A 13,728-nucleotide genomic window follows, 5' to 3' on the forward strand; every position below is an offset into this window, starting at 1 on the left:
AAACCAAGAATGTTTTAGGGCAGGCAAGCCGGCTCAAGCAGGTAGGTGTTTGCGGCACAAGTCGACAATCTGAATTTGATCCCCGAACCCCATAAAGGTGGAAGGAGAGAACCGACTCCACAAAGTTGTCCCCTGAGCTCCACACATTCACTCTGGCACTGGAACCTTTGCATACACACCATACACCCACAATGATAAATAATAAATAAATAACAAAAATAGTATTATTTCAGCATTTATAAATTCCTAAGACTTGGAGATTGAACCAAGTCTAGGCAAGCACTCTCCTACTGAGCCACATGCCCAGTCCCCGAGGACATCTTTTAGTCTATTTTACTGTGGCTATCAAATTCTTATCTGCCAGACCATCCCAAGAAAAGTCAAAAGGTGATTATCAGGACTGGAGAGATGGCTCAGTAGTTAAGAGCACTTGCTGCTCAATGATGATGATCAGAGTTTGGATCCCAGCACCTCCACCTGAAGTCAGACAGCTCCAAAAGATCCAACACCCTTCTTCTGGCCTCCATGGGTACCCGTACATCCGTGTGTGCAAACACTCAGACACATACACAAGGAAAAACACTTTCACACATAAATAATTAAATCTTTAAAAAAAAATGTTTGTTACTAGAATCTAGTCATTCCCTGCCATCTTGTTCTAGGGATAAAGGACAGCACGGATGTGGATGATATGTTTGGACACAGATGGACACAACATTCTTGCTCCATAAAAAGGGGTTCATCTTTTCAGCCAGAAAACTTTGGACCAAACCAGAATATGGCCCAATTAAAGGTGTGTCTGTTTCACTTCGGAGCCGATGGTGGGCGTTTTGTGTCTTAGGATGCCATCTGCTTGTAATCACTAGAGAATGGAGAACAATGCAAGCCCCAAAGCTGCCCTAAGCACTGCCCCCACCCCGCCCCGCCCATCTAGAGAAGCCTGGCAAAGCAAGCTGAAGGAAGAGATAAAGGAGAGGATCACCCGGCAGGCATTACCTCATCTTGCATTTTCCCAGCTGCCAATCTGGCCTTTTCCACCTCCAGGCTCTTCTCTTTCAGTTGAGTCTGCATTTCTGCAAGCTCCCGGCGGTTCTTTTCCTTATACTCACCCAGCTGCTTCTGCAGCTCCAGAGAGGATGTTCGGGAGGCCTCGGCAATGTCCGCCATCTAGAGAAAGTAGTGTGGTAGGAGATGGCCCTGCCCTGCTCCATCTGGAGCCCCTTCCAACACGGAAAGCACCTTCTCTGCTCCCTACCTTTGAAGCCTTCTCTGAGGCTGCCAGGCCCTGGACTGTCTGGATCTGGCTCACCCTGCCTTGGTGACAGCATGGAGGAGTGAATAGGGGCTGGACAGGTAATCCTGAGGTCAGAGCTTTGCTCTTCACTAACCAGTGTGATTGCGGCACATCCTTAGCCACTAAGGGCCTTGGCACCATCCTTTTTGGAAACACGGAAATCATACCTACCTTCCAGAGTTAAGATAATATCAGACATAGAATTCAAGTTAGAGCTAAAGAGGTCACTAGCAAAATACCTTGTACAGGGTAGGCGCCAGAAGATGGCAGCCTTCTATGTGCACTCCTGGAAGGCAGGGGGCCTGTCAGCTCTGGGCCTTTCCCTGTGAGTGTTTCGGGGCAGAGGTGAGCTGAGGGACAGAAGTCTCAGGGTTTAGAAATGGCCTTTGGCACTCTCGGGTATGTCGGAGAGACGCGACTGTGTGGACTGTCTACAGCCTCAACTCCAGTTCAGTGAACACTGGTTAAGTGTGTCTCCACGCCAGGCCGTCTCTGTTTACTGCTAGCAAGTGACCAGGTGCTCAGAGCCGAGACTTTCGGCATTTATTTTTCAGACAAGTTTCTCCATCTCTGGAATTTTCAGCAAGCCCAAAGAATGGCCGCAGGGGCCTTGCAAGGTCCAGGTGCGTCTGTGCTTCGGGGAACTGTGGGTTTCCTGAGCCTTCCCGGGAGAAAGTGCTGGGTTCTCCCGGGCCCACTTGACCCTCGCCCCACCTCCCGCCCCCTCACCTCCTGCCCCCTCACCTCCTTCTGCAGCTTTTCAATGGTCTTGTCCAGGTGCCACCGCTCGCTCTCCATCTCGTTCTTCAGCTTTCTCAGCTGCTCCTTCTGCTCAGTCTCATCCTGGAGTTTCTCTAATAGTTCCTTCTGCTCCTGGGCGGTCTGGCTCAGGGCTCTCTGCAGACAGGAGGACAAATACAGCCGGGTCACTTGCCTGCCTGGTCGCTCTCTGCCACAGGTGGCAAGGGGAATTTCACAGCCACACCACAAAAGTAGTGAAAGTAGTGAAACCTGTTTCCTCTATGCAGGGGGGGGGGGCAGAGAAGAAAGAGAATCAAGGGAATCAGGGACCCCCCCCCAAAAAAAAAAAGAGAGAGACCAAAACTGACTAAACCAGCAACCTCCACAGGAACAGAGGTAGAAAAATACATTAGGGAAGTACATCAAGCAGCCTCAGTGACTGGTGTGGCTCAGGCTAGACCCTTAAATCTGAATGTTTGTTCTCAAAACAGGACAATGATAGCGTACACCAACCGAAACCAACTCAACAGCACTCTACCAGCTGAGCTCAGTCTCCAGCCTAGTTCAGGAACGCTTCAAGACAGGGTTCCTCTGTGTAGCCCTGGCTGTCCAGGAACTCGCTCTGTAGACCAGGCTGGCCTCAAACTCAGAGATCTGCCTGCCTCTGCCTCCTGAGTGCTGGGGTTAAAGGTGTGGGCCACAGGAACTCTTAAGGCCTGTTTAGCCTGTGTCCTTGCAAGACGCTGTATAGAACAATGGCTGACCTTGGGACAGTGCTTAGCAGTCTATATAACCTGCTGCCACATGCAGTAGGTCATGTATGTAGTAAGTCATACATCTTGAAGCTATTTCTGAATCATCCCAGGCACCCCCGCGTTTGCAGAGTATACTCTAGGTATGCTTGCCAAGCAGACTGCATGGGCGTGAAAAGCCCTGGGGAGGTCCTCCTCTTCCTGAATTCTGGTGGGGCGGCTGTGCTTTAGGAAGCAGAAACATTGCCCGGCTGCTAAAGTTCACCCCCACAGGGAACCAACGTCAAGAAAAGCTGTTGGGGAAAAGAGCAAAGAAAGGTACTCCAAGGCAAGTGTGGGAGTAACCGGCCCACTGCAGCCACAGCTGGGCACACACCAGAAGGTTCAAACCCTGGGGCTGCTGTTTGGAGTTTGTTTTCTGGTTTAGGGAGGAGTTGTTACCACCCAGTGAGGTTGATTCCATCCTGTGGAGGGAACTCTAAAGAACTACATCTCAAAGATGTGAATTACCCACAGGTAGTGGCGGTACACACGTTTAATCCCAGCACTGGGAGGCAGAGGCAGGCGGATCTCTGTGAGTTTGAGGTCAGCCTTGTCTACAGAATGAGTTCCTAGACAGCCAGGGCTACACACATACACACACACACACACACACACACACACACACACACACACACACAAATACTGCTCAAAAACAAATAAACAAAACAAAACAGTGAATTCCCTTTCAACACCTCATCATGGATCAGGGAGGGGACTCAGCAGGCCCTACCCTCCCTGAGGAACTAAAGGCAGTTAATGGCCGCCTGCCTGGGAGAGAGAATCATTTTCTTCAGTGGTGTAGCCACTGGTAAGTTGCCCTTGCTTAGTGAGAAACTCCTCACCCATGCTCACACAAGCAACCTTAATTAAAGTCAGGGGGAAGGGAGACATGAAAGTAGAAAGGGTCACCAGGCCCGGGAGGGGGACAAAAAAAGTAAGGGAGTGTGAATATGATCATAGTCCACTGTATAGATGTGTGAAATTGCCGAAGAAAATCATGCTAAATTCAACCAAATGTATTTTCAGTAACAATATGATAGAATAATATAGTTGAGGCTATATAAAATATATAATATAAAAGAAAAATATGAATTCATGGGAACCAACAATACGAGGGTCTAGTAATGGGTCCCTGAAAAAACCTTTGGGATCCAGCTCAGCTCCGCCTCTGGAGATCCCGTCACCTTACTCCTTCCCCTGGATCCCAATCCAGAGACTCCAGGCCAGCAGACATGTCAATCGGGGCTCCACAGCGTCCCATGGTCCCCACGTGATGCCTCACTCTATGCCTAGGCCCTTCTTCTTCGCCACCCAAGCACCTCAGTTTCATCCACTCCGTGGCTGGACCCCAGGACCCCACCCAATATCTGCAGACTTCTCAGGAAAGTCATTTCAGCTAGGTGATTTTTGTATCTTTATACTCTCTCTCGTGTGCTAGCTACATCTGATCGTAAAGTCCACACAGGAAAAGAGTGGATTCTCTACCTGAGATACTTACTACAACTAACACTGGAAAATGCCATAAGATACCTCATACCTTGGGTACCTATAACCCCTGTGGTGAAGGGGTAGAAACCAGGAGGATCTTGGGGGGATGGCAGAGGGGGAGGCTCACTGGCCAGCAGTTTAACTGAAATGGGGAGCTACAGGATCAATGGGAGACCCTGTCTCAAATAATGAGGTGGAAATCAATAGAGGAAGACACCCCAATGTCAACGCCTGGCTTTCACAGATGCCTGCGTGGTCCTGTGTGCTCCCACGTACACACACACACACACACACACACACACACACACACACACACACCCTCCCTCCAAAGGTCCCAAGCTTTCTTCTTTTTGGGTAAATGAGACAAAGTTTTTGCAGCAGTGACTTTTAGAAAAATCTCTCTCTCAATACTGCCTCCCAAGTGTGTGTGTGTGTGTGTAAATGTTGTGTTTTCTTTTTGCTGGGGATCAAATCCAGGGTCCTGTGCATGATAAGCAAGTCTCCACACCACTGAGCTACACCCCCAGGCTCTAGAACATATTTCTTAGATAACTGAGTTGGCAGAACATCGTTCTAGGTGACATTTCTAAATTGTGGGACATTTTTAAATTATCTGGAATAACTCTGAAATTCAAGTTTAAGGATTTTAATCTGTTCCAAAAACTGCGAGTCCACTAGAAAGGGCTAGAATTTGCATTCTGTGAAGGGGTATCCCACTATTGTCCCCTGAGTCCGATATAAGAGGCAGTCAGATAGGCGTTCATTTTCTTTTTTATATATTTAAAGGAAGGCTCTTGGTGCTCATCCTCCGTCCCTCCCCCTCCTGTCCTAGTGGGCTTTTGCATATCGAGACAGCAGCAGGGGAAAGCTCTGTCGCTTCCCCAGCTGGTTCATAGTTACTGTGCTCCAAGGCCTCTGAGAAGCCACCTTCCTCCTGTCCTTTATCCAGGAGCTGGTGACCGTTGGTTACCGACTTTAGTCATATAGTCAAAGACTCCGCAGCTAGTAACAGGTAATGGTCCCCAAGCTCAAAGACGCCATTGTACACCCTCCAAGTCGGCATCTTAGAACGACCCATCTGGTGCATGTGCAAATTCTGTCCCACTATCAGTCTGTGGGTTTATATTGTTAGCCTTAGTGGCATCATCTCAGTGGCTACGAAGTACCTCACTCAGCATTGCCCGGGAGGGGCGTGGGCTGCAAAGGGACTCCAGAAGCTGGCTCAGTGGGCGATGTTCTCGCCGCACAAGCATGAGGACCTGAGCCCAGATCCCTAGCACCCAGGCAAAAGTCCCAGTGTGAATCCTGCTCAACACCACAGGAGCTAACTGGCTAAGGGAACTAGCCTCGTGCACTCAGAGCTCTGAACCATGGCTCCGGGTTTGAATCTTTTCCTGTATGCTGTCCCGTCTGACCCTGCAGACTAGTGGGTCCCCACTGCGAAGCTTCAACCTTCTTGAGTTTGAGCCAGCCCCTCAGCCCTCACCTTCCCAGAAACTCAGCCCAGGGATATTTGGACAGCATTGTAAAACCTAAGGGTGGAAGGTGAACTGAAGACAAACCTGGATCCCGCTGAGGCCGCTGTGCAAAAGTCAATTTACAACTTTAGCTCTGGCTTTGACTACAGCGGACTTCAAATAATCTTCCTGACATCCAAATGGGAAAATCTCATTTTCTAGGAACCTCCTGCTTTTGAAGGGAGATAGCTATCTGGTCTCAAGGAAATGACTTCTTCCTGCTTCTTTTAATAGCCGCCTTGAAGGACTGCACGGTGTGGAGCGTGTTTGCCCAGAGGAGGAGGGAAATTGGCTTCTGCAGAGAGGTGACTCCATGCCGCCTCGGGGACAGGTTGAACCTGCCTTCACATACTATTTGTATTTTATCTCTGCAAAACTTCCACATCAAGGGCAAGGCCTTCTCAACTGTGCCACGGTGGCATTTGGACCAGAAAGCTCATGGTGTGGAGCTGGCCTGTTTGGTAGGATGCTCATGAGCAATCCTGACTCCATTCATCACACACCTGCAGCATCTGCCCAGTGTGACAATTAAAACACCTCCAGATAGCACCACTGTCCCCAACTTTACCAGTCTAGATGGGGAGTCTGAAACTCAGGGTGGCTCCACAGATGGAAGCCATTTCCTGGAAGGACGGGCCCAGTGGCCATGCCTACCTACCAGTGGTTGAGGAAGGCAGGACTCAGGGCTTACCTGGGCACTCTCCAGCTCCTTCTCCAAGGCCCTTCTGGCCGAGGTGGCTTCCTTTTCTTCCTGTCTGGCGTGCACAAGGGCTCCCTCTAGCTGCTGGACTTCACTCTACAAGGAGAGACAGATAGTCAAGAAACACAGAGACACACTCTGATGTGCTCTGATGCCTTCTGTGTCCATGGACAAAAGATGGCCATGGTCACAGTGTACCTGGCATGGGATCAACATAAGGAACAGCTGGGTTCTTGGGTGTGTGCACCTCTGCAGTCCCATGTCTAGCCATAGGTGACTTTCTGGATTACCTTGGTGATTTTTTTTTCTTTATCACAAATACCCAAGCTTTACCCCTAGAGATTCAGAAACTCCAGGTAGGGGATAGACTGAGGCAAGGCACTGCTGTAAAAGTGTGCAGGTGTCCTGATGGGTGCCCGGTGTGTCCCTCTGTCATTCCACGGCTGTTGCTCACCCCCTCCTTCCTTAACAGCTTCCAAACAAAGCTCTGGTAAATTGGATAACTGGTTTGCTAACATCTCCAAAAATAGCAGCTATGTGTTAAAGAAAGAATGCCTTTAGTGAGTCAGCCTAATGGTGGTGTGAAGATGGCCTCTGCAGGTGTTTAGAGGTGTTTGGAGCCTCAGAAAGATGTGTATGTCTGATGCAGGAGTCCCCCGGTACCGTGCGGCCAGGCCTGTGTTTTCCACCGGGTTTTATTACTCCTGATCCCGTCACTCTTAGGTATGCTTGCCCGTCACCTTGACATCCTAAATAAATCCCGACAGTCCCTTCCCCAGCTCTGAAGTCACTATAGGAAAGAGGGCCACATGCTGCCAAACCCCAGCCAAGGCCCGGGGAGCCTCACCTCACTCTTGCGGAGTGTCTCCTTGGCTTGGGCCTCGTCACGTTTCACGTCCTCCACCTGCCTCTGCAGCTGGGCCACTCTGCGCTCCAGCTCCACAATCCTTCCCTGCAGCTTCCCATTCTCCTCCTTCAGTGCTTTCTCACGCAGGTCCGCGTCCGCTTGGTTCTGCTCTGACGAGCTGCTCCTGCTGGCCAGGACCTCCACATTCTAAGAACAAGAACAAAGGACGGAGTGTTCACTGGTGGTCCCCAACTCGTGAGGGGAGCTGGCTTCGGAAAGGTACTGCAGCTGGGACCTTCTGGCATTCCTCTGTCCTCCCAGCAACAGGAGGAGGAGGAGGAGGCAGGATGACTGGAAGTTCCAGGCTAGCCTGGGATATTTGATGAGTTTGAAGCTAGCCCAGTCAATTTAGGGAAACCCTGTCTCAAAATACATTTTTTAAAAGCTGGAGATGTAGGTTCGTGGCAGTGGACTTGCCTAGCATGTCTGAAGGACTCATTTCTTTCTCTCCCCCACAACCCCAGAGAAGGTTTCTCTGTGTAACAGCTCTGACTCTCCTGGAACTCGCTTTGTAGACCAGGCTAGCCTTGAACTCAGAGATCATCCTGCTTCTGCCTCTTGATGGCTGGGACTAAAGGCGTGTGCCACCACACCCAGCTTCGGGATTCATTTCAACACCCAGTACTGAGGGAAAAAAATTAATGCTGAATGACAGGGGAAGAAGACAGGGTGAGTGACAGCCTACAGGCCACGTGGTGCCTGTCATCTGCTCTTAAATGAGATGTGCAATACAAAAACCGTGAAAAAGAAGTGAAAAGGTGAAGTGTCATGAGAGCACACCCACTCACTGGAAGATTATCTGGGGCGGTCTCCATAGAAAGCCTGCCAGCCCTCGCCTGTGCTCAGCCCTCTGTGAGCTCTCCACCTTGTTAAGGACTCTAGGAGCTATCCTCATCCCATCCTAATGATGGGAAAATGGGTAGGCTTGGGGCACAGCAGTTGTTAGTAGAATGCTTGCCCGGCATACTTGAAGCCCTGGGTTTGATCCCTAGCATCACATACACTGGGTGCGGTGGCCACACTCTCCAGCACTAGGGTGATACAAGCAAGAGAAAGAGGAGGTCAAGGTCATCTTCTGCTACACAGTGAATTTACGGCTAGCCTGGGCTACACATGACCTTGTCACAAACAAAAGCAAACAAGCAAATGAAGACAGCACCCCTTCACAAAGTGAACTCAAATTTGGGTCCTGGACCCAAATTCTAAACCTAAAACCATTAAAGCTCTTGGAAGACACAGGAGTGCATAGCTGTGATTTTGGTTTAGGCAGAAGTTCCTCAGCTACAATACCAGAAGCACAGATGACAAAAGAACAGACAGATAGACTTGCGTGCGCACGCGCGTGTGTGCCTGCATGTATTATATGTACTGTGTGTGTGAAGTACCCAAGGCATCCAGAAGAGGGCACTATATCCCCCTAGGACTGCAGTTACAGGTGATTGTGAGCCTGTAACTCACCATGAGAGTAGCCTGTGAGAAGTAAGAAACTTTTACAATGCTAGGGATCCCATCAAGGTGATGAGAGGGTCCACAGAACAAGAGGAAATATTTACAAATAAATATATAAAGAATTCTTCACCTTCATAATAAAAAGATAAGCCACCTTTTTTTTTTTTTTTTTTTTTTTTTTTTTTTGAAACAAGGTCTCTCACATAGTTTTGACTGTCCTGGAACTCACTCTGTAGCCCAGGCTGGCCTCAAACTCACAGAGATCCACCTGCCTCTGCCTCCCAAGTGCTGGGATTAAAGGTGTGTGTGGGCCTCAATGTCCCGCAAACCACCCATTCTTGACGAGGGCAATGGATAGGAATAGATTTGTTTTCAAAGATGATACAGGAATGGGCACAGGAAGAGCGGCTCAATACTGTTAGTCACTAGGGAAGGGCAAATCAGAGCCATATTCACACACACTTAGTGCTAGGGAGGATATGGAAAAATGAAAACCTCCATGCATCGCTGAGAAAATACAAAATTGTGTAGCCATGCAAGAAAGTTGTCAGCTTCTCAAAACAATGTTAAACCAACTTTTCCCATGACCAACCACTTCACTCTTTTCTATATGCCTAAGAGAAATAAAAACTTCCACTTACATAAACAATATATATACACATGCTCAGGGCATCATTATTCAGTATCCCCCAAGTGGAAACAACTTACACTCCCATCAACAAACGAATGTGTAAATAAAATGTGGTACATCCATACAATGGACTATTCGCTGGTCATAAGGAGAAATGAAATACTGATGTATGCTGCAAGTGAAAGATGCATGTCACGAAAGAGCCTATATTGATGCTGAAGGAAAGGTCTAGAATAGTAAATCTAAAAGAGATGGAAAAACAGCATAATGGTTGGCCAGGGCTAGAGGAAGGGCTGAGGAAGAGGTGGGGAGGGTCTGCTCATGGGCATGCATATTCATTTGAGACAATGAAAACATTGTACTGTTGACTATAATCTATACAATCCTGTAAATACACTATAAACCACAGAGTTTTATATTATGTGAATTTCAGATTAATGTAGCTGTCTTTCTTTTCTTTTAGATTGACTGACACAAGGAAGACCTGGAGAGCAGAGTAGGGATGATGGACAGAGATAGTTCGTTTACCCCTGAGCACAGGTGTAGTTGCTCTAAAGATTTATTTTTATTTAATGTGCATGAGTGTTTGTCTGCATGTATGTGTATCACATGCATGCAGAAGAGGATGCTTGATCCCCTGGAGTTACAGGTGAGCTGCCATGTGGGTGCTGGGTACCAAACTGGATCCTCTGCAAGAGCAGCCAGGGCTCCTAACCTCTGAGCATCTCTCCAGACCAGGGCACAGGGTTTACAGAAGTGAGAGGAGAGAGAACCCTGATGTCTGCCCAAACCTTTCAGTGAAGGAAAGAACACTTGCACACGTGGTCAGCAGGTTCTCATCCCCACAGAAGTCTCAGGAAAAGGAGGATGCTGGAAACCAGGCCTGATTGAACCTGGGTTTGGACTAATTCAGACCTTGGCTTCCTAGAGAAGGGCACTTGGTGTGTATGTTCACAGCTGGCAGAATCACCCCAGCCCGAGCCTCCACAGTGGCACAGGCTGTGTTTGGCTCTGGGGAAGCATGTGTATATCCTGACACAGTACTGTTTTGATTATTTGCAAAGTGCTAATTTGCCTTTCTCTGTGTTCACAGTGTGGTAAACCGCATTGTGTTTACAAATAGTTTAACATTTAACATAAGCCTTTGTTGGCAAGTCTCTCCAGAAACCTTCTCTGGCCCCTGTTCCCCCACCACCCCTAGTTCTCTATTTTATAAAAAGACCATAAAACAAACGTCCCCTTTCCTGGAACCATACCTAATTCAACAACAGTCCTGGCATCTAAAAACAAACAAAACCCATACTCTTTTGTTCAAGGCAAGTGCCGTATGAAAGTTCTCCTACTCGAGACCCAAGCAAAGAAAGTTGGTGTAGAAAAGCTCTCCAAAGCTTCCCAACTCCCAAATGCCCCAATTCCCACATCATCTTTTCCAGCGTCTTAGTGATGGCTGGGTCCAGTTCATGTGGCAAAGATGTCAGAGCTGGCAAAGCTCTGCTGACCCAGAAGGTCACTGTACAGACACAGAAGCCATAGTCACAGTGCTGGGGGCATTTTTGTGACTCACTGACCTTACATCCCAGGTGTCACAGCAAGATGAGCAAGAAAGAAGACCAAAGACACGCACACACTTCTGATTCACACAGCTGTGCTTATCATTCAGCATTTTATCTTTATTCATTCACCCGGGCAGTCACACTTAACAAAAATCCACTCCAGCTCTCTGTCACTCCAGCAACTTGAAATCCCTACACTTTATATCATGGCCACAGAGCAAATGGGCGGTTTGCCACCATTGTTTTCCAAGCCTGGACCATGAATAAAGGCTGCATGAAGATAGTTTTTCCATCGATCCGGCAGCCAATGTAAAAAGTTTTGGTAACAGGGTTCGGGCAGAGTCAGAAAACTTGGCTGGTGGGGCTAAAAACCGGCTGGAGGGCCTAGAAGACAATGTGGTCGTAGCGACTGAAGTTACCGTGGACATTCTCTTTTGCACAACCCCTTCTCTCCGAGTACCACAGCCTACACACGTGCAAAATGGTACAAAAATGAGCCAAATGGCCAGGTGTGGTACACACCTTTAATCCCAGGACTCAGAAAACAAGGGAATCTCTGTGAGTTGGAGGCCAGCCTAGCTTACGTAATGAGTTCTAGTCCAGCCAGGCCTACAAAGCAAGTCTCTGTAAAACAAAGCAAAACGAGGTGCTGTACCTTAAAAGCCTGCAATCACACTGAATGTCGTTCAGTATTGTGACAGTTCAGTGGAGTTCTCAGTGGGGAGTGAGGGTGTAAGAGTGAAGAACAAACTCCGTGGACAGGATGGGGGGGGGTCACATGTCTGTTTGGCTTCACTAGGTACTGGCAGTGCTGATTGGCTGTGAGGAAGGAGCATGGTGCTGTGGGAAAAGTTGAGGCAAGTTTATCCATTGCAAACTCTCTTAGAACATTTTTATTCTGAACCACAGAAATGCAATGTGGATTTACATTTATAAAATAAATGTGCATTTTCTTTTAAAAGTTCGACCATTCTGGCCACAGGCACCTGGAGGACAATCAGGCAAGTTCTCACCTCCTCCAGCCTCTGGAAACATTTCCCTAGCCTGTTCACAGGCCCTTCTGCACAGTAAGAGATAGCGGAGCCCAGCCGCAGCTGTCCAAACAGAGCATAGGCAGCTCTCTCACGCTGGTTTACACAGCGAAGCGATTTCTTCTCACCACCGACAGTTGGGAGGGGGAACAGGCACAGGCAGCCCCACACTTAGCAATCACATGAGTGGTTCTCCTGCATTTACAACAACCAGCTCGGAGGTGGAGAAGCCCATTGTGGGGTGGAGAGAGAAAGCCCAGGGGCTGTGGACATCAGCTCTCGGGGTTCAGGTTTCTCCTTTACAAATCATGCCTTTCCCACTGTAACATTTTAACTGTATGCCATGGCATTTTGGGGTGGGAGATGGGGGAGTGCAGGTGCACATGTGTGCATCTGGAAGCCAGAGATCAACCTCATTGCCATTCCTCAAGCACTTTTTGAGGGGCGGGATGGGCAGGGAACAGGATCTCATGTTATCCTGGAACTCACCAAGTAGGATAGAGTAGCTGGCCAGCCAATCCCAGAGATCTGCCAGTCTCCATCTCTCAGGCACTAGGATTATAAGTACCTGATACCACACTCAGATTTTTCACGTTGGTTCTGTGGATCAAACTCACATCCAAGCGCTCGCTTGTCAGGCAAGGCATCTCCCCAGCCCCGCCATGTATCTGTTTATATTAATGATCATGTACGTTTGGTACCCAAGGAACATTCCATTCAAACCTTATGATCTTTGCCAAGCACCCTCTTCCTCACCCCCTTCCCACAGGAGCCCACACCCCAGCCTGGGAGGCATGGTCAGAAAGCACCTGCAGAACGGGATTCCCACCTTTGGGAAAATGCCAGACAGGGTAGAGAGAGGTGCGAGGGAAGGGGGTGGGTGGGAAGGGCTCTCACATACAACTGCAGATATTTAGCAGAGCACCTGGCGCCCCCAGTGGGTGTTGCCATTATTACCACTCCAACTATACCTGCCTGTGTTTCCCCAAAGAGAAGAAGTCCACCTGGCTTACACACTGGGGCTTATCGGCCTTAGCTTCAAGCCATAGCTAGCCATGTTCACCAGCCACACGTCAAACCTACACTTCTTTTTACACTTACGTGGTCTTTATTGTGTGCGTTGGTGTGGTGCCTGTGCCATGGCATGTGTATGGCAGAAGACAACTGGTAGTAGTCAGGGCTCTCCTGCCACCACCTGAGTTCAGGGATCGAATTCAGGATCCCAGTCTTGGTGGCAAGGGCCCTTACCCACTGAAACATCTTGCCAGCCCCTCAAACCTACACTTAACAAAAAAAAGATTTTATTTTATTTGTGTGTGTGTGTGTGTGTGTGTGTGTGTGTGTGTGTGTGTGCCTGCACATGCATTCATGTCAGTGAAGACAGAGCCCTTAGAGCAGTGGTTCTAAACCTCGGGGTCGTGACCCCTTTGGGGGGTCACATAATCACATATCCTGCATTATCAGATATTTACAATTCATAACAGTAGCAAAATTACAGTTATGAAGTAGTAATGAAAATAACTTTATGGTTGGGGGGGTCACCACAACATGAGGAACTGTGTTATAGGGTCACAGCATTAGGAAGGTTGAGGGCCACTGCTTTAGAGCTACGCTCACGAGCAC

At 48.6% G+C, this 13,728-nt stretch overlaps 1 protein-coding gene across 3 annotated transcripts in view; it reads right to left on the reverse strand.

The window, feature by feature from the left end:
* Positions 1-13,728, reverse strand: part of Cgnl1 (cingulin like 1) — a 154,189-nt gene that overhangs the window by 27,699 nt on the left and 112,762 nt on the right. For all 3 annotated transcript variants that reach the window (XM_052713808.1, XM_052713789.1, XM_052713798.1), the window contains 4 exons: positions 7,382-7,588; positions 6,526-6,630; positions 2,039-2,191; positions 997-1,167 (listed from right to left, as the gene is read on the reverse strand). In XM_052713808.1, the coding sequence (XP_052569768.1) occupies positions 997-1,167; positions 2,039-2,191; positions 6,526-6,630; positions 7,382-7,588 (636 nt within the window). The remainder of the gene's footprint in view (positions 1-996; positions 1,168-2,038; positions 2,192-6,525; positions 6,631-7,381; positions 7,589-13,728) is intronic.

Source organism: Peromyscus californicus, unplaced genomic scaffold, assembly GCF_007827085.1.
Source record: "Peromyscus californicus insignis strain IS unplaced genomic scaffold, ASM782708v3 Scaffold_11__1_contigs__length_118956290, whole genome shotgun sequence".
Taxonomy (NCBI): Eukaryota; Metazoa; Chordata; class Mammalia; order Rodentia; family Cricetidae; genus Peromyscus; species Peromyscus californicus.